This window comes from Tetrao urogallus (genome assembly GCF_951394365.1).
Source record: "Tetrao urogallus genome assembly, chromosome: 25".
Classification (NCBI taxonomy): domain Eukaryota; kingdom Metazoa; phylum Chordata; class Aves; order Galliformes; family Phasianidae; genus Tetrao; species Tetrao urogallus.
In genome coordinates this window covers 4,249,726-4,269,973 of record NC_136838.1, presented here as the reverse complement: position 1 = coordinate 4,269,973, position 20,248 = coordinate 4,249,726, and the positions used below count along the sequence as shown (strand labels likewise).

At 66.8% G+C, this 20,248-nt stretch overlaps 4 protein-coding genes across 4 annotated transcripts; 3 read left to right on the top strand and 1 right to left on the bottom strand.

The window, feature by feature from the left end:
• The first annotated feature begins 693 nt into the window (after positions 1-693).
• Positions 694-1,678, top strand: UBA52 (ubiquitin A-52 residue ribosomal protein fusion product 1). Its single transcript, XM_079546647.1, has 5 exons — positions 694-701; positions 905-1,023; positions 1,113-1,199; positions 1,283-1,385; positions 1,535-1,678. The coding sequence occupies exons 2-5, from the start codon at positions 921-923 to the stop codon at positions 1,626-1,628; spliced, it is 387 nt and encodes a 128-aa protein (XP_079402773.1). The 5' UTR covers positions 694-701; positions 905-920; the 3' UTR covers positions 1,629-1,678.
• Positions 1,679-1,926: 248 nt separating this feature from the next.
• Positions 1,927-3,146, top strand: REX1BD (required for excision 1-B domain containing; the record flags this gene model as incomplete). The annotated part of the gene is given in 6 exon segments (XM_079546603.1): positions 1,927-1,975; positions 1,978-2,033; positions 2,155-2,237; positions 2,429-2,633; positions 2,716-2,804; positions 3,074-3,146. Coding segments are annotated over 6 exon segments (555 nt in total).
• Positions 3,147-4,308: 1,162 nt separating this feature from the next.
• Positions 4,309-9,404, bottom strand: CRLF1 (cytokine receptor like factor 1; the record flags this gene model as incomplete). The annotated part of the gene is made up of 8 exons (XM_079546856.1): positions 4,309-4,332; positions 4,443-4,621; positions 4,869-5,037; positions 5,116-5,273; positions 5,413-5,582; positions 5,805-5,934; positions 6,400-6,678; positions 9,332-9,404. The coding sequence occupies 8 exons, from the start codon at positions 9,402-9,404 to the stop codon at positions 4,309-4,311; spliced, it is 1,182 nt and encodes a 393-aa protein (XP_079402982.1).
• Positions 9,405-13,163: 3,759 nt separating this feature from the next.
• Positions 13,164-16,881, top strand: TMEM59L (transmembrane protein 59 like; the record flags this gene model as incomplete). Its single annotated transcript, XM_079546890.1, has 8 exons — positions 13,164-13,322; positions 14,551-14,656; positions 14,834-14,925; positions 15,672-15,818; positions 15,896-15,995; positions 16,273-16,381; positions 16,473-16,590; positions 16,723-16,881. The coding sequence occupies 8 exons, from the start codon at positions 13,164-13,166 to the stop codon at positions 16,879-16,881; spliced, it is 990 nt and encodes a 329-aa protein (XP_079403016.1).
• Between the last annotated feature and the right edge of the window lie 3,367 nt (positions 16,882-20,248).

Sequence of the window (20,248 nt, the reverse complement as noted above, 5' to 3'; positions counted from 1 at the left end):
CAAGCCAGCAATGTGCCCTCACAGCTCAGGATATGGTATCTTGGGTATCCAAAGCAGCGTGGCCAGCAGGTCGGGGAGGGAATCTGTTCCTCTGCTCTGGTGAGACCTCACCTGGAATGCTGCGTCCAGATGTGGAGTCCTCAGTACGGGAGATGCATGGAAGCGCATCCAGAGGAGTGCCACAATGGTGGTCTGAGGGATGGAACAGCTTCCCTGCAAGCAGAGGCTGAGAGCAGCCTTCACCTACCTAATGGGGCTGTAGGAAAGAACGGGGGTCTTTTCAGCAGGGTCTGTTGTGGCAGGAAAAGGGGAAAGGCTCAGCGTCCCTCGCTGTTCCAACCTCGGCTGTGCCCCCCTCCCTCCCCAGCACCTCAGGACCGTCCCGGCAGCTGCGTCCGCAGCTGCCGGGACGGTCCTGAGATGCTGGGGGGGGAGGGGGGCACAGCCAGGGCCTGGCTTGCTGCTGCCTGCGGGAGATACGGCGGCTGGGACAGTTTGGAACGGAGACAGCGGGACGCAGGGACGGAGAACCGAACTCAGACCGAACCACGCCGAGCCCCGATCGGCTCCCCCACACCGCACCGAGGCGCTGCCCGGTCGCGCATTGCGGCTGCGCGGAAGTGGGAGGGTGGAACGGAAGTGACGTCACGACGGGCGACTTCCGGTTCCGGTCGCTCTTTTCTCGGCGGCGAGGCGAGGCGGTGCGTGCGGATGGGCCGGGCTGCGTGTTGGGAACGGGGAATGGGGCAGAGCGGGGGGTGTTAAGGAGCGGGATTCGGTCCTGGGGCGGGTGGGGGAGGTCGGGGAGCCGCGATCCGGCGTTGGGACGGCGGTGGTGGGAGCCTCGGCCTGGAGGGTGACGCGGCTGCTGGCCCCCCTCCCCCCCCCCCCCAATCCCTTCCAGGCGGACCGGTGCCAAAATGCAGATCTTTGTGAAGACGCTGACGGGCAAAACCATCACCTTGGAGGTGGAACCCAATGACACCATCGAGAACGTCAAGGCTAAGATCCAGGACAAGGAAGGTGCGCTTAGCCAGGAGTCCCCGCGGCTGCTCCTGCCTCTCCCTCCTTCTTCACCCCCTCACCTCTCGTTTAACGGTTCTCCCCCGCAGGGATTCCCCCCGACCAGCAGCGCCTGATCTTCGCAGGGAAGCAGCTGGAGGATGGCCGCACACTCGCCGACTACAACATCCAGAAAGGTGCCGTTGTTGGGCCCGGTGTGGGCCCACAGCAGGGTTCTGCTGCTTCTCGGCCCCCCCAGTGATGTTTATCTCTATTTCAGAGTCCACCCTGCATCTGGTGCTGCGTCTGCGCGGGGGCATCATTGAGCCCTCCCTGCGGCAGCTGGCCCAGAAGTACAACTGTGATAAGATGATCTGCCGCAAGTACGGCCCTGGTTTGGGGGTGCCCATATCAGCCCATTTATACCCCCTCCTTTATACCCCTGCCATGCTCTCCATGCGCTGCGATTTGTCAGCGCCCCCCCAGGAGAGGCTTTAGGCCCCCCGGTGATGGGCTCTGTGCTCCCTTCCAGGTGCTATGCTCGCCTCCATCCCCGCGCTGTCAACTGCCGCAAGAAGAAGTGTGGCCACACCAACAACCTGCGCCCCAAGAAGAAGGTCAAATAGAGCTGCTCTGCACCGCACTGTGCTCTCCTAATAAAGCATCTGCGTTCAAACCCTGTCCTGTCGTTTGTACCCAAACGGGGTGCTTTTCCATAAACACGAGGCCGCGGCGCGGAGCGCGGCGGAACTGCGTTCTGTCCTGGTGCTCGGGGTGGGACTGAAGGTTCCCGGGGCGGAGGTGGGGGGGAGAAACCGAAGCGCTGCCCGGCGATGCCTGCAGGTGGCGGCGGTGCCGCGTTGCGCCGTGCTCCGCCCCCGCCGGGCCTGCGCGTTCCGCTCCGCTCCGGGAGCGGCCCCGGCCATGGTGAGCGAGGCGGGGGTGCCGACAGCCGTCCGGTTTCACGGGGCTGGGGGGTCCCGACGTACCGGAGCCGGGCTGTGCACGTGTGCCCGGGCGCTCCGGTAGCGGTACGGCGGAGGTCAGGCGCTCCGTGCGCGGTTCCGGCCCGGCAGAACCGAACACGCGGGGTGGGAGCGGTGCGGGCAGCAGCGCTGTGCCGGTGCCCCACGGCCCTCTCTGTCCACGCAGACCGACGAGGCGCTGCGGGCGCTGCTTCAGCGCTTCTACGCTCTGCAGGGGGAGCGCGTGGAGACGTACCGGCTGTTCGAGGAGTGAGTACCGGGACGGGACCCCACGGGGATGGGTTCCCCCATCCCTCCTCTACACATCCGCACGGAACGAGCCGCGGGGCACAGAAGGGCAACGGGAAACCAAACGACCACCCCGGTGTGAGCACCGGGAACGGCACTGCGTGGCCACGGTGACGTTATTTTGCTGCCTTGCTTCTGCCTTCATTCCCCAGAGGTCACCGCGCATACCTGAGCAGCGCCCCGCACTACGATTTCCCTCGCTACCGGCAGTTGGTGCACGAGGTGACGGCGGCCTTCAGCGGCATCTCCCGCGAGGTGCTGCAGCTCCAGGGCCGCCTGCGGGGTGAACTCGGCCGCCCCGACCTGGCCCAGCACCTCACCCGCCTCCAGGAGCGCGAGCAGGAAAAGCTGCAGCTGGTGAGCGCCGGGCACGGGGGGTGGGAGGGGTCCCGCTGCCACCTGAACGGGGTGGGCTCAGCCCCCGTGCGTCCCCCTGCAGACAGCACAGCTCCAGCTGGCCCGGCAGCGGGTGCAGGATGAGCCCGGCGTGGAAACCCATCAGCAGGAGGTGCGGGAGCTCAAGCACAGGTCGGTGGGCACCCCCTGCTCCCCTCCTTTTGGGGCTGGGATCCCCCTTCCCACCCTCCCTTCCCTCCAGCGGGGCCGGAGGGGGCCCAGATGGCGCCTTCAAAAGAGCTCTTGTTTGGAGCCCTCCGGATTGTTTGGCGATGCCGCGCGGCCGCGCTCCCATCAGCCTCCCTGGGCTGAGTGTTTCATAAACAGCGCGGGGAGCGCGAGGCGGCCCGGATAATACGCTCCATATGGGCTTTATTTATAGTTTCCATCCGCTCTTGTAGGCTAATTAAAACCATCGAGGCAATCAGCGAAATTCTCCAAGACCTCAAGTACGATTCGGAAGAAGCCGAGTGATGGGCGTCCCCGTGGGAATGGCTGAAGGGGCCATACAGCAGAGCGCTGCGGGGCCCCCTGCCCCGCTCCCACCCCCGGCGAGGTGGGCACCTGCCCCCCCAACCCGGCCCCATCGCTCAGCGGGGGAGCCCCCCCACATCCTGAGCATCCCTCTGCAGGTGGGTGCACGCGGGGCTGGACCTGTGCCCACTTTCTGCTGAGCGCAGCGGGGCCTGGAACCAGGGGACCCTTTTCTCTGAGCCCCCTGGGTGTCCCCATGGGGACAAACGCTGCCATCGCTGCCCTGGGGACATCCTCTGCCCTGCAGACACCCGAGGCTGGCGCTGAGGATGGAGACAACACCCAGCCCAACACCTTTTGTGGTCACCTTCAATAAAAACATCCCCTGAGCCGTGTGGTCCATAGGGTTTGTACCCTCCCTCATCACCACCCATGTCCGTGTCCCCACATCGGTCCCCCGAGGAGCCCAGGCACGTGGTGACATGGACGTGGCCCCGTCCCAGAGCTTGGCTGCCCGCTGCGTCCCCGTCCCCGCGCTGCTGCTGCTCCACTGACGCAGGCCCCGGTGGGGTTTAACGAGGTTTATTGGCATTAAGCTTAAATCTGTTCCTAATTGACTGAAATGTAACCAAAATAAGGCTGGTTTGAATCAAAATCAGAGCAAGCACTGGGCAAACCCCAGCAGCCTCAAACCAGCCCCACGCAGCTCTCTGGGGACAGAACCCCCGCGCACTCACACGCGGCCCCGTGGGCACCCGTGGCCCCTCCAAAACGCCCAAACTGCATCCTTGGGGGGAGGGCTGCACACTCCGGGTTCGGGGGCCACGGGGCGCCTCCACCCGCCCCCCTTCACCCCAATTGCTGCTCCAGGTCGTGGTTAAGGAACAAAGGCTCCAGGTGAGGCTGGGGGGTCCCTTCGCTGCCATGGGGACTGTGCTCCTGGGGGGCACGTGGCACCGCCACCTCCCCCAGGGGGCTGCCAAGGCCAGCCCCAGCCTCCCCCCCGGGCAAAACCCCCCTGCAGCGGGTTGCAGAGCCGTGCCGAGCTCCGGCCACTGCTGAGCCCCCCCCCAGCGCGCTGTGGTGGCAGGGACGGGGCGGGCGGCCCCGGGGGGGCTTTGGGCACCCGGTGCGGTGCTGCCGGCGCTCAGCCCTGCGGGGGCTACAACTTATCGCCGGGTAGAACCTGCAGAGAGAGCAGGGCCCTGCTTCGAGGCCACCCTCGGAGAGGGGGACACCAGGGGGGTCCGCAGCCCCGCAGCGGGGAGAAAGAAGTGTGAAAGGCTCCTTACCTACCTGGTTGCGTGTTTTGTGGGATTTCTGCAGCCACACGCGCCACTGGTCGTACAGCTTGATGCTGAGGTTGGAGCAGCCGTACGAGTGTTTCTTCACCCACCCAAAGAACTGCTTCAGCTCCCGCCGCAGCGTCGTGTTCTGCTCGCCTCCCTTGGGGTCGCAGCCCCCCGCCGTGCGCTCTGCGGGGACAGGGAGGGGACGGGGGCTCAGAGCGGCGCTGGCGGCCCATTCGCAGTGCAAGGAGCAGAGGGAGGAACCTGGGGTAGGGAAACGCGTGGCTCTCCGCCTCCCCGCCGGGAAATCAGAGCGGGGAATTGGCTCCTTTGCAAGAAATCCAGGTGCCGGGCACACAGCGGGAACGGCCTCAGTGCGTGCACAGGAAAGGGGGGGAGCAGCTGGGGAGGGGGCTCAGGCAGCAGCGCTCACCGCTGCGCGGCGTGGAGGCGGCCGTGGGGTTGCTCCAGTCGCTCCAGATGCCGGCCTTCTTGGAGCCGTAGATGCCGAAGGGGTTGCAGCGCACCTGGACGAAGTAGACGGTGCCGGGACGCAGCCCTGCCAGGCGGCACGAGGTCTGGTTGCCCACATCATCCACCACCTACAGAGTGAGGGCAGGGCTCAGAACCCCGGCACCGACCCACAGCTGGGCAACACCGCCCCGTTGCTGCCCCCCAACCTTCCACTCCGAGCTGTCCTCCACGCGGTACTGGATCTGGTACTTGGCTTGGAAGAGGAAATCCTTCAGCGCCGGCGGGGAGCTCCAGCGCACGCTCAGCTGGTCCTCCAGGTCCCCCACACGGCTGACGTGCACGTCGGACGGCGGGTCGGTGGTGACTGCAGGCACGTGGGGCAGCAGTTTCCGATGGGTTCAGAGCCAATCCAACACCACTCGGCTCCGACCCGACCCCAACCACCCTCATGGTTTGAGACCGACCCGCGTCCCCCCCCCCGGGCCCTGGAACCCAACACTCACCCACATCGAGGATGTCCAACATGACGACGTCGGACACGGCCACCCCCAGCCGGTTGGAGGCCTCCACCCAGATCTCATAGGGCGTGAAGAGGGCCAGGTCCTTGGGGATGTGGCAGGAGTAGGGCCCGGCCGTGTGGTATTCCTGGCACGTGTTGTCACGGCCGTACCACCTGTGATGAGCACAGCCCCGGGGCTGTGAGCCCAGCGGGACCCGCACACCTGCCCAAGGAAAGCACGGCGCCGGGCCCGCGCCTCATTTATCCACCACTTAACGCCGTCAGCAGCGGTGTTGGGTTTCCATCCCCACGCCGCCCCAAAGCTCCCCCTGTAAGCCCTCAAAATCCCACGTTCACACTGGGAGGAAGGGAAGGAATCCACCCGCGGGCGCCTACCGGAGCTTGTACTTGAGCGTGTAGTTGGTGTGCAGGAAGGTCTCCCCCTCCGTCCCTGGGGCCCACGTGCAGGTGAGGTCCTTCATGTTCTTGGACCAGCAGGAGATGTTGACTGGTTTTTCTGGGGGTACTGGAAGAGGACAAAGGGACAACGAGACGTGAAGGGGCTCCGTGAGCGGCACCCGAAGGGACCGCACGCTGGCTCTGCAAGCCAATGCCTACTGGGGACGGCCATGGGGACGGCGTCACCAACGGCCCCACAAGGTTGGCGTCGCCGAGACCCCCACCAGCCCCACGGGGCAGCGGAGGACTGCAGCCCGTGCTGAGCAACAGAGCTGTTTTCTTTTGGGAACGGCAACCGAAATAAATAAATAAAAATAAGCGCTCTGTTCCCAGTTAAGCCTCTGTATTCTTAGAACAGTAAAATCATCCTTAAAATAGCCCGAGATAAAATCTTAACGATTATTGATTCGGACAACTGTAATTTCAGCACGAGGTGCCAAAAGCGCCGCGCGGCCTTGGGGCGACAGCGCTGCGCCGAGGGGCAACGGCACCACGATGGAGACGGACGGACGGACGGACGCGCCCGACGTACGTCCAACATAGAGGCAGGAGCCGGCCAGGATGCCGCCGTCGCGGCTGTGGCACACCAGGTTGTCCCCCGACTGCTGCCGGGAGCCGTTGAGGCGGGCGAGGGCCACGCTGAGCGTGGTGGGGCCGAGGGCGGCGTAGGAGGCGGCGGGCAGACGGCGGCCGTTCAGCGTCCAGTACAGGTCCTGCGCGCGCAGGCGGAGGTCGGCGCTGACGGTGCAGGTGGCGGTCAGGGAGGAACCGATGAGCAGCGTGGGGTCCTGAGGGGAGATCACTGCAGGGTCTGCGGCCGGAGACAACGGGAAGGGGAGCGATGCGCGGCGCAGCACGGCACCGTGGGCGCTCCCCGTGGGCTGCGGTGCCGTCGGGTGCCCGGTGCGCATCGCTCCGTGCCCGCTTTGGGGCCGGGCTCTGGTTTTTTTCCCCCCATTTGAAAGCAACAATGGAAAGTTTGGGGGCGGTTTGGTTTTTTGGCTTTCTGTTGCTCCGCGGTGCGCACCGCAGAGCTGAGCACCCTAACGCAAACCATGTGCTGCTGCTGCACCGCGCTGCGGGGTTGGGGGGGAACCCACATCCCCTACCGGGACCCCCCGGCAACCATCGCCCTCGCTTCCCTGCTTTGGGGGGAGAGCAAACCGCGCACGGAAAGGCTTCAAAGCACAGCGGGCTGCTCGCACGTTCCGCAGGGGAAAACGACCCGGGGCTGACATCCCCCAGCACTCGTTGCCGAGGCGCTGCGGGGCCGCGCGTGCCGGGCTAATATTGCTAATTACCTCCCGGAAAGCGCCTCGACCTCCGCTCCCCTCCGACCTCCCGGCCCCGATCGGCTTTCAGCGGCAGCTCAGTGCGGCCCCGCGTGCCCCGCAGTGCTGGGGGGGGGCTCCGAACAGCCCCCACACCCGGGTGGGCTGCAGCCCCCACCGCCCCTCAGCCCCCCCACGGGCAGCCCTCGGCCCCAACTGCAGCCGATCCGACCGCCTGCAGCACAAAGCACGCCGCTCACGGGCCGCGTCCCTTTGGCTTTTCTCCTCTCGCAGTCATTCCTTTTTCTTTCGCAGCCACATGTGTTATAAAAGGGAAAAGTGTGAAGTTTTCAGATGGGAGCGGAGCGGGCCGGGGGGTGGTGGAATGCGCAGCGAGAATACCTGCCCGGGGTTTTATTGCCTTCCTATTGTAAAAAAAACAAATGCTGCTCAGGTGTTAAGTAACGCCATAAAGTAAAAGCACATTTCAGGGTGTCGGGAACGTTTGCGCTCCTCTTCCGAAGGGCCGGATCGCCTTTCGGTTTTACATCGAGGCGTTTTAAGGGCTGCGAGAGAAAAGGGAAACCCCCCGCTCAGCGTCCGAGAGCTCCGACACGTTTATTGGGGCTCGCGGAGACCGAAAGCAACGATTGCTCCGAAGAACAAAAGGAGATTTGGGCGGCGCTGAAAAAAAATCAAGCGAAATGGGTGTGAAGCGACGGGGCCGCGTCCCGCTGCGCTCCCCCCTCTCGCCCTCTCCTCCGCCGATGGCGGTTCTGATGCCCGTCCCTCGGCTCGCGGCATTCCAGCGCGGAACTTCGCTCTCTAAAAGGAGATTTGGCTGCGCCCGTTCCAGCGCTGCCGCACGTCGGGGCCGCGGGACCGAACTCCGACCGTGGGACAAAGGAGGTGGGGAGCGCGGGGGCACCGCTCGGCGGGACGGGACCCGGGGGTCCCTGCGGCCGTGGGGTGGGGGAGCGGCGGTGGGGCCGAGCTCTGGAGCGCTGTGCCACCCCGCAGCCCTACGGGCAACGTGAGAACCCGGAGAGGGCTTTCCCTTCTCGCTCCCACCGCGTTTTGCTTCTCCGCCGCGGCTGCTTTCGCAGCCCAGCCCCGATCAGCGCTCCGTGATTCTTCCCGTGAATGACCCGCAGCGCTCGGGGCACGCGAGCCGATGGACGCGGGGCGGGATGGGGATCGCGGTGCCACCACGGTGCCACCCCGAGCCGGGACGCGCTGGGCGAACATCGCCCCGAGGAGCCGAACCTCCAGCCGTGGGGAACGCGAATGGGGCCGCTCCGCGCTCGCAGCCTCGCGGGACCCCAAGGCACCGCCGCGGGACCCCAGCGCAGAACCCACCCCAGGTGTGGCATCTCCACGTCTGTCCCCAACTCCCCCCCCACCCTCCCAGTAAGGAACCCCCTCCAGGGACCCGCTCCCCTTTTTTGAGGGCGATCCGTTGTTCTCCGCAGGGGTGGGCGCTCCCTATTGTTCTGATGGGGGAGAAGGGGGGATTCATTGTTCTCTGGGACGGGGAGGGGGGGGGGGCTCATTGTTCTCCATGGGGGGAAAGGGGCGCCTATTGTTCTCCGGGGGCTTTGGGGAAGGTCAGGCCTGCGGGCCGGGGGGGTCGTGGATCGCCGTGTGGGGTTCGCTATTGTTCTCCAGACGGAGGGGGGGGTCCATTGTCCGGGGTGGGGGAGCGGAGCTGCGCTGTTCCGCAGGAGACGGCGATCCGGAGGGGGTGCGCCATGGGGAGAGGAGGGGGCACACGGCTCCCAGGGGGCGATGGGTGGGGGACACGTCTCCCCTGGGGGGGGAGTATGCGGGAGGGGGGGAGGGGGGGTCCCATTGTTCGCTGTCGGGCACAGGCAGGGGGTCGGGCGCTGCCAGGGGTTCCCGTCACGCTCCGTCCCGGGGAGGCAGTGGGGCGGGTGGTTCCCATCGCCCCGCGGGAGGGGAGCGCAGCCCCGGGGGGACGCAACCCGGAAAGGCGGGGGGAGGGAGGGGGGGGGGGCACAAGGACCGGAATGAATGAGGGAAGGGGGAGAGGAGAAAGGAGAGAGGGGAGGAGAGCGGCGGCACAGAGCCGGGGGTCCCCGCGCAGCGCCCGCCCCAACCCCAACCCCAATCCCAGCCCCGACGGCGTCCGCTCCGGCACGGCCCCCCCGAACCCCCCCGGGCCGTACTCACACGCGGGCGGCTCAGCGCGGAGCAGCCGCAGGCACAGCAACAGCAGCGGTAGAAGGGCCGGCATGGCCGGCATGGGGGGGGGGGGGGGGGGGGGTCGGTGCCCGTCGGTGCCCACAGCGGCGGAGCGCACCGACACGTCCGGGGAAGTCGCGAACAAGTCTGAGCAGCCCCCGCTCTGCCAAAGCCCTAAATGCCGCCCTCGCCCCGCCCCGCCCGGCCCGGGACCGCCCCCGGGGGGCAGAAAGGCACCGGTCCTCGGGGGCCGCTCCGGTGCCGGCTCTGTGCCCGCAGTGCCCGCCGCCTCCGCCGCCCCTCCGCCGCGGGATGCGCTGTGTCCGGTGCCCGGTGCCCCCCCGTCCGGTTGATGGGGGAGAGCCGTCCCGTCCCGTCCCGCCGTGACTCAGCGCTGCCGCCCGGACACTCCCGCGCCCCCGGGGCCGCTCCCCCCGCGCCTCATCCCCGCGCGGTGCGGTGGAGCCCTCGGGGCTGTTTTCTGGGCTTGGTTTTGTTTTGTGGAATATTTTCCCCCTAAACCCCGTCTTTTTTTCTCCGAGATAACCCCGCGGTGCCCCTCCAGTAACAACAGAAGTGGAGAAAATGCCTCGAGGGACTCCGCGGTGCCCCTGGGGACGCGAGGACTCAGCGGTGGGCGGCCGTGACGCCGCAGGTGGCACCGCTCGTGTTCCCGACTGGAGCGACGGCACCGAGCCCCGGGCCAGCGGCTCCCGGCGGTGGCACCGTCCCCATCCGTGCGTCCCTGCGGCAGAGCAGAGTGAGATGAGGCAGAGGGGGTGCTGAGAGCCGCCCCCCCTCCTGTTGGGGACACCTGGGCCGTACCGCACCCCAACCGTCCCCAACCCTTCCTCCAGAGGAGGGGATGTGGGGGGGGGGAACGGACCCTTGGCCCTGACTCTGATCTTGGGATGGGGACGGGATCTGCGACAGGGAACACCTGAGGCACGGGGTGACAGTGAGAGTTAGGCTCAGCCCTCCTCCTCCCCCCACAGTGTGGCTGTGCTGCTCACAGGGCTGCGTGGGGAGAGGACTGGCAGCGTGGGGTGACGCCACGCAGGACAGGGTGACGTCGCGTGGGGACAGAGGTGACAGCCGTGGGGAATGGAAGCAGCGTGCTGCTGGAGCCCATCCGAAGGGGCGGCACAGATTGGAAAAACGAAAAAAGAAAACAGAAAAAAAAAACAGAAGGAGGAAAAAAAAAAAAAAAAAAAAGAGACAAAACAATGCCTTTATGCCTTTTCCCATCGTCCCGTTTTGTTGGAACCTTCCGAAGTGTTTTCGTTGAAATTTCCCAAAAATGTCAGCCTGAGGGAGACACCCAGCATGGGAAAGTGCCGCCCCAGCTCCGCGCCTGCCAGCGCCGGGGGGGGGGCAGCCGGAGCGGGGCCGCGTGGGGTCCCTGAGGGTGAAGGGGGGGGGGGGGGGATGACGGTGTCACGGAGGGGACGGCGGTGTTGAGGAGAGGGACCCCATTGGGGGCACCTCCGTGTCACGGCTGGGGATGGCGAGGGCGGGGCGGGGAGCGGGACGGGGTCAGGGCAGCAGCGGGGCGGTGACACCCGGTGTGGGGACGGGGACCGGGCGCAGCGGGACCGCGGCAGCGCCGTCTGAGTCAGCGGAGCTCCGTATGGAGCTGCTGCCCTTTGGCGGTGACCTTTGCAGCGCTGAGTGCGCAGCGCTCTGCCCACGGCACCGAGCGGGGCTGGGCGGCCATGGCTGCCCCCCGATGGGCCCGAGGTGCTGCCACCCCCTTCGCTGTCACTCCGTAGTGTCACCTCCCCAACGTCACCCCAAAATGCCGCTCTCCACCCCCCCCATGAACCCCATCAGTGACTCCCGGCACGGCGCAGCGCTCCTCAGACGTGGGCACACGTGGCTGCAGGGGGGGCAGGGTGCACAACGCAGCCCCCACCCCCCCAGCACGGCCCAGGGACGGGCGCAGCGGAGCTGTCTGACCGCCTGCATCCTTCTGAAGTGACCTGTGGGACAAATAAAGAGGCTGGAAATGCCAAGAATCCAGCGGGCCGAGTTTTCCTTCTATTCCTCTCTGTAGCATTTCCACGTCCGTCCGTCGGGTAATTTATAACCGCTTTAACCCCTTCCGTGCCGCCCCCACCCCGCAGCCCCCGCCTGCGCAGCGCCGACGCCGATGGGAAAAAACCCAAAATGGGGAGTGGGGTTTGGGGGGGGCGTGGGGGCACCGCGGGGACGTCACCGCTCCCAATTGGGCACAGAGTGCTGCAGGAGGAATGTGGGTCACTGATAAATGCAAAAGGCGTTGAGAGGCTCTGCAGAGTGCCAAGGGGGGGGGGGGTCACCCACAGTCAATATTTGCCAACTGTGGTGTTTTAATGCCCGGGAAGGGCTCTGTTTTTTTCTATTAAAACACGAGTGGAGGGGCTGAGAGTGTGGGACGGTGCCAGGCAGAGGGCGGGCGGTGTGGGGAGCGGCTCTGGCAGCGCTCCCAGTGCTCCCAGTGCTCCCAGTGCTCCCAGTGCCTCTTCCGTGCTCCCAGTAACCCCAGTGCCTCCATTGCCCCCACTGCTCTCATTGCTCCCATTGCCCCCATTTTTTTCCCTCATTGCCCCCGGTACCCCGTTGCCCCAGTGCCGGCACCACCAGCACTCAGGCCATCAGGTTCTGTGCCCCCCCTCCCCCGCCCCCCCTGCTGGCAGCAGCCCCAGCTCTGCCCCACAGCTGATGGGGACCCACCTGCAGCACCGCGCTGTGATTTACGGCAGCAGTCCCCAATCTGTCCCATTTACTTCGCCATTTGTCAGCGGCGCCGGACAGGAGACTGCAGGGCTGGGGGGGTGGGGGAGGGCCTGGGAGGGGGCTGGGGGAGCGCAGCCAACCCGAGCCCCTCCAGAGCACGTTCCTCCCACCGCTCCTAACGAGGCGCACGGGCTGGAGGAGCAGCGGGCTGATGGAGGGGCCCAACGGAGCCCCCCGGCAGCGCTCCGGCCATGAGTTCCCCATTAGGGCCGGGGGTGGTGGAGCCCCCCGCCCTCCTCCTCCCTCCCCCCCGCGTTGGGGTGCTGCCATCAATAAGGGAGACGGGCAGGGCCGGGAGCGCGAGGCCGAGCCCACGCTTTGATGTCTGCTAAGCCCTGCGAAATAAAAGCCGTAAATCTGGGGCCGGGCGCTGCGCTGCGCCGGGGGGGGGGGGGGGGGAAATCCGCGGGGAGCGGAGATGTGCGGGGTGCTGCCCGGGGGGGGGGGGTGATGGCCAGCAGAGCCTGAGTGCCCCCCGCCCCTCTGCAGCCCCCACGTGCCCCGCTCCCCCTCCATGTCCCCGTGTCCCCCCCGGTCTCCCTGCCTCTGTCCGTGTCCCCTCGTGGCCCCAGAGCCCCCCCACGTCCCGAGATTCCCAGCATTGCTTTGCGACCCCCTGTGTCCCCCCACATCCTCCAGTCCCACTTCATCTCCCCCCCGGGATTCCCCCACACCTCCTGCTCCCCATGCAGCCCCCCATCCTCATGCCCCCCCCCCCCCCCCCGTGTCCCCGCATCCCTCGATCCTCCCACACCTCCGTGTCCCTCCGGACCCCCTCAGTCCTTTCTGCCCCCCCCCCGCCATTAACCCCATTAACCCATTACTGCCCGTGTTCTCCTGCCACCCCCTCATCCTCCCTCACCCCCCTGTGCCACGCACCCTCTCCGGGGGTTCCGATACCGGCGAAGCTGCGGCACTGCGGTTCCCCCCCCGGCTCCCCCCGCCGCCCCCGCCCGGCGCACGGCGCGTCACGGCGGGGCCGAACGGCGGCGGTGGCATCTCCGCTCCGCTCCGCTCCGCTCCGCTCCGTTCCGTCCCCGCCATGGCGGCCCCGCGCCCCCCCGCGCTGCTCGCGCTCGGCCTCGCGCTCACCGCCGCCACCGTCACCGCCGCCGCCGGGGGAGATCCGTTCTCGGCGCAGCTCGGGGACACCGGCCCCTGTCAGCGGCAGTGCGGCCGCAGCGTGCAGCCCCGGGCGGCGGTGAGTGGGCGGGGGGGCTGGGGGGGCTGAGGGGGATGGCGGGGGGAAGGACCCGGAGCAGCGGGGGGGTACCGGGAGAACCGGGGGGGGGGTACCGGAGGTGTTCAGAGCACCGGGAGGGAGCACTGAGGGCATCGGGGGGAAGCGGGGGGGGAGCATCCGTGGCACCGGGGGATGCACCGGGAACCGGGAGCGCCGCGGGGGGGGTACCGGCAGCACCGGGCAACGCCGCCCGCAAGCAGTCTGGGCCTGCAGCTACCGGGGTGGGGGTGGTGGTGGTCAGCGTGTTCCCCCCCTGCTGAGCCCCCCCGGCAACCCCCCCCGGGCTGGGGGTGTCCGCACTGCTGTCCCCATCCCCAGGCCCGAGTGCCTCCAGGGGTCCCATTCTGCTTTGGGATCTCCTTCTGTATCTCCGTCACGGAGCCCCCCCATTCCCCGGGGGCGGTGGGGGCCGCGGTGAGGAGGTGGAGTGCGAAGTGAGCGCTCAGAGCCCCGGATCGGGACAGGGATAACGGGGATAACGGGGCTGCACTGAGGCTGAGGGGAGGGGGATGGGGAGGGGAGAATGCAGGGGGTTCGACCCCGGCGGTGGGGCTGAATGAGGCCGCAGATCCGTGACACCGCCGCGGGTAGAACAGCCCGGACGGACCGCGCTGCCCAAAGGCGGGGAGGGGGGAGGGAGGAGCTGCACCCATCTGGGCCCACTGTACGTGTCATGGACACCCCGGCACCCATAGGCCCCTCCCCACGGTGGATCCCTCCCCAGCGCAGGCACACACGGAATGTTGCTTTCACAGCCTCTCAGTGTTTTCCAACCCCCCCCCCAGCACGCAGCCCCCATGCACGCACCCCAAACGCACGCACAGCCCCGTGCATGCAAACCCTCAAATGCGTGCACAGCCCTCCTATGCATGAAAACCTCCTCCCATGCGTGCAGATCCCATGCACACAGTGCCATGCACTCCCCCCCAACGTGTGCACCCCCCCATACCCATATACCCCCCCCTGCCACTCCAGAAGCCCATGCAGAGATATGGGATGCCCAACAGCGACGCAGGGCCGTGCCACATCCTCTCAGGACACAGACCCCATTGCTCTGACAGCTCTATGGGTGCAGTGGGGCTGGTGGCAGCCCCCCAAAGTGTGGCAGTCTCCTGGGGGGGCCACACTGGGGGTCGGATGCAGCCCCCGGCCGCGCTGTGTGCAGCTCTGTGCCCTGTGCCTGCAGGACGCTGTGCTCAGCGCCTGTCACCGTGGCTGCCGGCTGTTCTCCATCTGTCACTTTGTGGATGCAAGCGCGGGGCTGAACAGCACCAGGGCTGAATGTGAGGCAGGTGAGCGGCCCCCCCCCCCCCCCGGCCCCAAATGGGTTCTCCCCACCCCGACACCTCCGCTGCACCGCTGCATCCCATACAGCCCATGGGTGCAGGTGGGGAGGCGCGGGTGGCACCGGTGTCCCCTGTGGGGATCTGCCCCCCCCTCCATCCTCACCCCACACCCCCGCCCTGCAGCATGTGCCGAGGCCTACGTTGGAGAAGAGGAGCAGTGGGGCTGCAGGACCGGGTGCCGCGAGCAGCTGCCCCACGTGCAGAGGAAGGAGCAGGTGAGGGGGGTGGGCTGGTGCCCCCCGGTGCCGCCCGGCTCTGCTGTGGGTTCCAAGGGTGGGAGGTGTGGGCTGAGCGCTGGCGTGGATTCCCCGGGTTTTGATCCTTCCCAGCAATTATCAACGCTTTCCTTCCCGTGTTTAATTAATGCAGCTTTTGCCCAATTAATTAAGCGAGCCTTCAGCCCAAGGAGGGGGCTCTCGGCGCAGAGCGAGGCGGTGCTGTAGGGAGCAGGGCCAAAGCGGAGGGTCCCAAAAACTCCATTCCGTCCCATTTCCACGGGGCAGAGCCCAGGGACAGACACAGCGTCGCCCCCAGCGCTGCTCTGCGTTTCCCAGACGGTCGGGCCGGGCAGATTTAGCAGAATAATTGGAGACAGCATCTGACCTATTTCTTTCCCGTGCGCCGCTCTGACCGCGCGAGGGGCGGTCGGCAAAACGCCGGCGGGGAGCGGCAGATTCCTGCAGGGATGCGTTAAAAATAACAAACTGCCACAACGGCCAAAAATCCGGGGCATGGGGACACTGCCAGCAGGAACGCCCTGAGCCGCTGGGGGAGCACGGGGCCGGGGGGACACCGTGGGATGGGGCCGGGTGGGGGCGTCCGTCCCAAAGGAGCCCCTGGTGGCTGCGGGGTGTGGGAATGGGGCTCTGGAGGAGCGCTGGGCTCGGCGCAGCCGTGTCCCTGCATGGTGTTGTTTGATGGGGGGGGTTTGAGGTGACGCCGCGTCCCTGCTGCTTTGCAGAGCGCAGAGGTGAAGGCGCCGTCGCTCTCGGTGCTGGATTTGGTCTCCTCTTTCTGCACCGACATCGTCAGCTCTGCCCACAGCTTCATCTCCTCCACGTGGACCTTCTACCTGCAGGCGGACGATGGGAAAGTGGTGGTGTTCCAGGTGGGGGTCCCAAGCCCTTCCTGCTGGGGACTGGATGGGATGGGGCCTTCACGCTGACTGCTTCTCCCCTCCTCCAGTCGCAGCCCCACATGGAGTTCCCGCTGCCCGAAGCTCAGATGACCCAACCGGAGTGGCCTGAACCAGGGAACGATGCCCACTCCCCACAACCCCACACAGGTGAGGGACGGCTCTGCTGCTGTCTGGGTCAGGAGCCCTCCTGGCAGCTTCGGATCCCACCAGAGTGGAAGAAACTGTGGCTCTGATCTGCTTCCCAAACCCATGGCACACATTGCAAGGAGCTGCAGGAGCTCTGCGCACCCCCTGCAGGGAGCGAGCCAGCAGGGGAACACGGCCAGCACTGTGCACCTCACAACTCACACCTTGCACCACTCATCCTGCACCCTGCACTTTGCACAGTGATGCCCGCTCTCAGCACTGCTTCTCTTGCTTCCAGGCCCCCAGCAGAAGGAGGAAAAGTCCCCCCCCAAGAAGGAGCCGTGGGGCAAAGCCAAACCCATGGACACCCCACAGCCAGAGCACGACTTCCTGGGCTGCATGGCCAAGTAGGTGTCGGGGGCTGCGGGGACCCCCTTCCCATACCCAGTGCACTGCCATAATGCGGCCCCATTTCTCTGGGGTTCGGGGGTGCTACAGGCGCTCGGGCCTCCCCCGCTGGATCCTGGCCGCCTGCCTCTTCCTCTCCATCGTGGTGATGCTGTGGCTGAGCTGTGCCAGCCTGGTGACCGCCCCCGAGCAGCACGTCAGGACTCAGGTATGGGCCGCCCCTGTGCTGCTGTTATGCCGTGGGTGCTGCATTGGTGGGTGTTACACATCAGTGCTGCATCGTCTGCAGGCTGGGGACAGTGAGGCCCAAGGTCACACGGTGCCCTCTGCTGTTTTTCAGCCTCTGAGCATCAATGGAGACAGGGAGTGCCTGGAGGACCCGCGTGGCCCCAGTGTGTTCCCACTGCCGCCCGTCATCGCCGTCACTCTGTGCCCCACACACAGCGAGGATGTGGGGCCGCTGCCACTCAAGGTCGACCTGGACAAGACCATCCTGTAGTGCTCCACCTCTCCCCATCACCTCCTCATCACTTCACTGTCCCCATGCCGGTCCCCCTTCCGACCCCATCCCTCTGCCTCCATCGGCCACAGCCTGGAACTTTCCCCCTCTGTCAGCACTGCTGCACTCTGCACTCCCGCTGCCCAGAGCCCAGCGACCACCGCCAGCATGGAAGGGGGGAGCGCAGCCCCGGCCCCCCCTCCGGGCACGGCTCCAGCGGGGCAGAGGCAGCGCCTGGGGGGGGGCTTTGGCTCGGCACAGCCCGGCCCCCACCTCGGGCTGAGCCCCCGCGGCGCCGGCCCGGCCCTGGGAACTCCCTTCCGCCGATGGCCCCGCGGGAGCCGGAACGTGGCCAATGGATTTGGTGTTGGCAGCCAAAGCGGAGAGAGCAGCCGATCCGCCGCCCCCGTGCCCATGTGAGCACCCGGCCGGGCCCTGGCGGGGGCTGCAGGACGCTCTGCGATGGTTCTGTGCTCTCTCTCCACTCCGTGACACCGGCGGGGGGCACTGGCTGGTGACAGAGTGACATTTTCCATCCTCTCGTTCCTGGGATGATCCATCCAGCGCATCTCCACAGCATCCCACAGGGCAGGACCGGGTGGCACTGACCTCGTGCCCCCGTGAGGGATGAGGGCCGGTGTCCGGGGGGCCCCGTTGTGCAGCCCCCCCACCCGCAGCAGTGCTCAGGGCACACGGGGCCATCTCCCCTCTCCCCATCTCCATCACTTTGTGCATTGTTCTGTGTTTGATTCGCACCGGCATGCAGTCTGCCAGACCCAGGCACCCCGTGGTGGCACCCAGCCCCCCACCTCCTCCCAACACGTGGTACAGAGTAACTTATTGCCCATGCCCCCTCCCGTCGGTTCCTACGTTCGCCCCATGTCGGGGGGCAGTGACGTGTGTCGCTGTGGGGTGAGGGGGCATCCCTGGAGGTGTCCCCCAGCCCCATCAATTTTGTGCTGCTCCATATCACAGTGAACATATCAGGGTTGGGGAGCGGGTGGGGGTCTCGTGTCCGTAGTTGGGGTGCCCTTCTTGGTGTTGCTTTCTGGCAGCTCAGCTCGGTGTTGGTGCAGTCTGTGTTGTCCCGACCCCCCCCCTCATTTGCAGAGTCCCAGGGGTGCAGCGTCCCCTCCAGCAGTTCCCCCCCTCCCACACTCTGAGATGGGTGCAAGAAACAAACCTGGCGCCACACCGCGAGCAGAGCGCGGGTCGGACACGGGAGGAGAAATAAAAGGTTTGTACCAGGGTTGGCCCGCTGGTTTCTGGGTGTGGGTCTGAGCCCCGGGGTGCGGGGTCGGTCCCGGCTCCGCGCAAGAAGCAGCGCGGATGGCTGTAAGGCGGCGCAGCGCGAGGGCTGCCGTGCACACGCACGCCTTCCCCCACAGAGCCCCGTTCGCAGCAGAGCTGTTCTGCAGCCCGTCTGTGTCTCCGAGGTGGGGGTCTCGAGGCGAACCCCCCCCCCTCACTGCACGTCTCAGCGCTGCTGCTTTCCACCCACATTTCCCGTGTGCAGCTCGGGGCGTTGGTGAGGATGCCGGCACCCGGCGATGGAGCAGAAGGGGACAAAGCCCTTCGGGAACGCTTGGTGGGAAGCCCACGGCACAGCATTGCCCCCCAGCAAACCCCCGATCCCTCATTACCCATTAACCCCTTATTGCCCGAATGCCCCCGGCGCAGGGGGAGGTGGGACGGACAGCTGGCAGACCCTGAGCGCCGCGGGCTCCGGCGGTCCCTCCTGGGACGGGGCTGCAAACAGACTCCTCGCCTTCAGGCTGGATCAGATTCCTCACTGCTGGCGCGGGGCGCAGGGAGCCGTGCCCAGGAAGGAGCAGGTGAGGAGGGACCCCGCTGCAGTGAGGAGAGACGCATGAAATCCGCTGGTTCCACCCCCCTGCAGGCAGCCGGGCTGAGTTCCACCCGACGCCTTTTTCCTCCTCGTTCCCTCCTTGCAAGTTTTTCACGGGGAAAGCAAAAAATCGCGGTGTGTGGCCCCATGTGCCAGGAGCGATGCCACGGGGAGGAGCGGTGGGATCGCGCCCTCACCCCACGGTGGGCATCGGGGGCTGCGAAGGGCCACGTCCTCCCCACCGGCTCCAGCTCAGCCACGCTCGGGAGGGAAGCGCAGGCCGGTAGGTGGGGACTGTCAGCCGCGCTGAGGCCAGCGGCGGCCCCACGGCCGCCAAAAAGCCGGGGGGAGGCGGCGAGCTGCCCCCCCAGCACCCCACGGTGGACCTCGAAGCATCGCCCGGTTCGTGCCGTGCCGCCGTTCGGTGCCCGTGCCGCTCGGTGCCGCCGCTCGCAGCCCCGCTGGGTCCGGCTGCCGCTGCCGCTGCCTTTTCCACCCCCCCAGGGGCGCCCCCCCTCCCTGCCCCACTGAAATCTCAGCTGCCCAGAGCTGGCCCCGCTCCACCGCCGCTCACACGCTGCCGTGCGTTCACGCACGGATTTCCCTCCCCGGGAGCTGATGGGGCAGAAACCCAGGGCTGGGATGGGGGGGTGGGGAAGGGTCCCCAAAGCCCCCTTCGTGCACCCCGCTGTGTCCATCGCAGTTCGATCCATGGACGGTCGGGGCTGCACCCGCTGCTCCCCCCGGCTCCTTCCCAGCAGGGCCGGCTGGGCACAGAGCACAGAGCAGCCACACAAGGCTTCTCCGCGGCTCACAGCGAGGAATGAAGGGCTTTGATAAGGGAACACAATGGGGAGGAAGCGGCGGTTTTGGGCCTTCACAGAGCGCGTGTTTTGAAGATGATGGAAAGAGGGCCCGAGCTCCTCGTCTGGGGAAGGGCTGCCTGCGTCCTCACCGCTCTCTGCTCAATGCGCGGCCACACCGCTGCTGTCCCGAGCAACTTCATCGGGCTGGGGCTCTGGGGGGGGGTAAACCTTCATCAGAGGAGTGAGGATGAGGATGGGTCGGACCGGCTGCCGGTGGGGGGGATCAGCTGCCCATCCTCCTCCCCACACCCCCCCACCCCCCCCCCGGGAGGAGAAGAGCCGCGGGTGATTCAGCAACAGGAAAACCAAACGAAAAACAATCTCCTGGTGCTAATGGGATTGGTTCTGTCCCTACCACGCACATTCCAGCCCAGCTCGAGGGACGGCTCGGGGGAGAGGGGGAGCAACAAAGCCAAATCCTTTCCCGTGTCCAGGCGGCAGGGATCGGCGCGGTGCCGCTGGCCGGAGCGCCCCATCCGCAGCCGGCACTGCGCTGCGTGCCTCCGCCCGCCGCCAAGTGACATTAATTTTCCATTCCCTGGGCTTCATTACTTCTTGGAACGCAGACCGCGTGCGTTGGGCCGCGAGGGGCTTTCGCTTCCCTCCGTGTTTATTCTCTCTGCCGTGTGTTCTTCTGCCAGGTGAGGAGCGC

Excerpts from the sequence above, each read along its gene's own strand:
- UBA52 (XM_079546647.1), top strand. The coding sequence starts at position 921 with ATGCAGATCTTTGTGAAGACGCTGACGGGCAAAACCATCACCTTGGAG. Across the intron at positions 1,024-1,112 it reads TAAGATCCAGGACAAGGAAG|GGATTCCCCCCGACCAGCAG; the intron begins GTGCGCTTAGCC and ends TCTCCCCCGCAG. Across the intron at positions 1,386-1,534 it reads GATAAGATGATCTGCCGCAA|GTGCTATGCTCGCCTCCATC; the intron begins GTACGGCCCTGG and ends GCTCCCTTCCAG.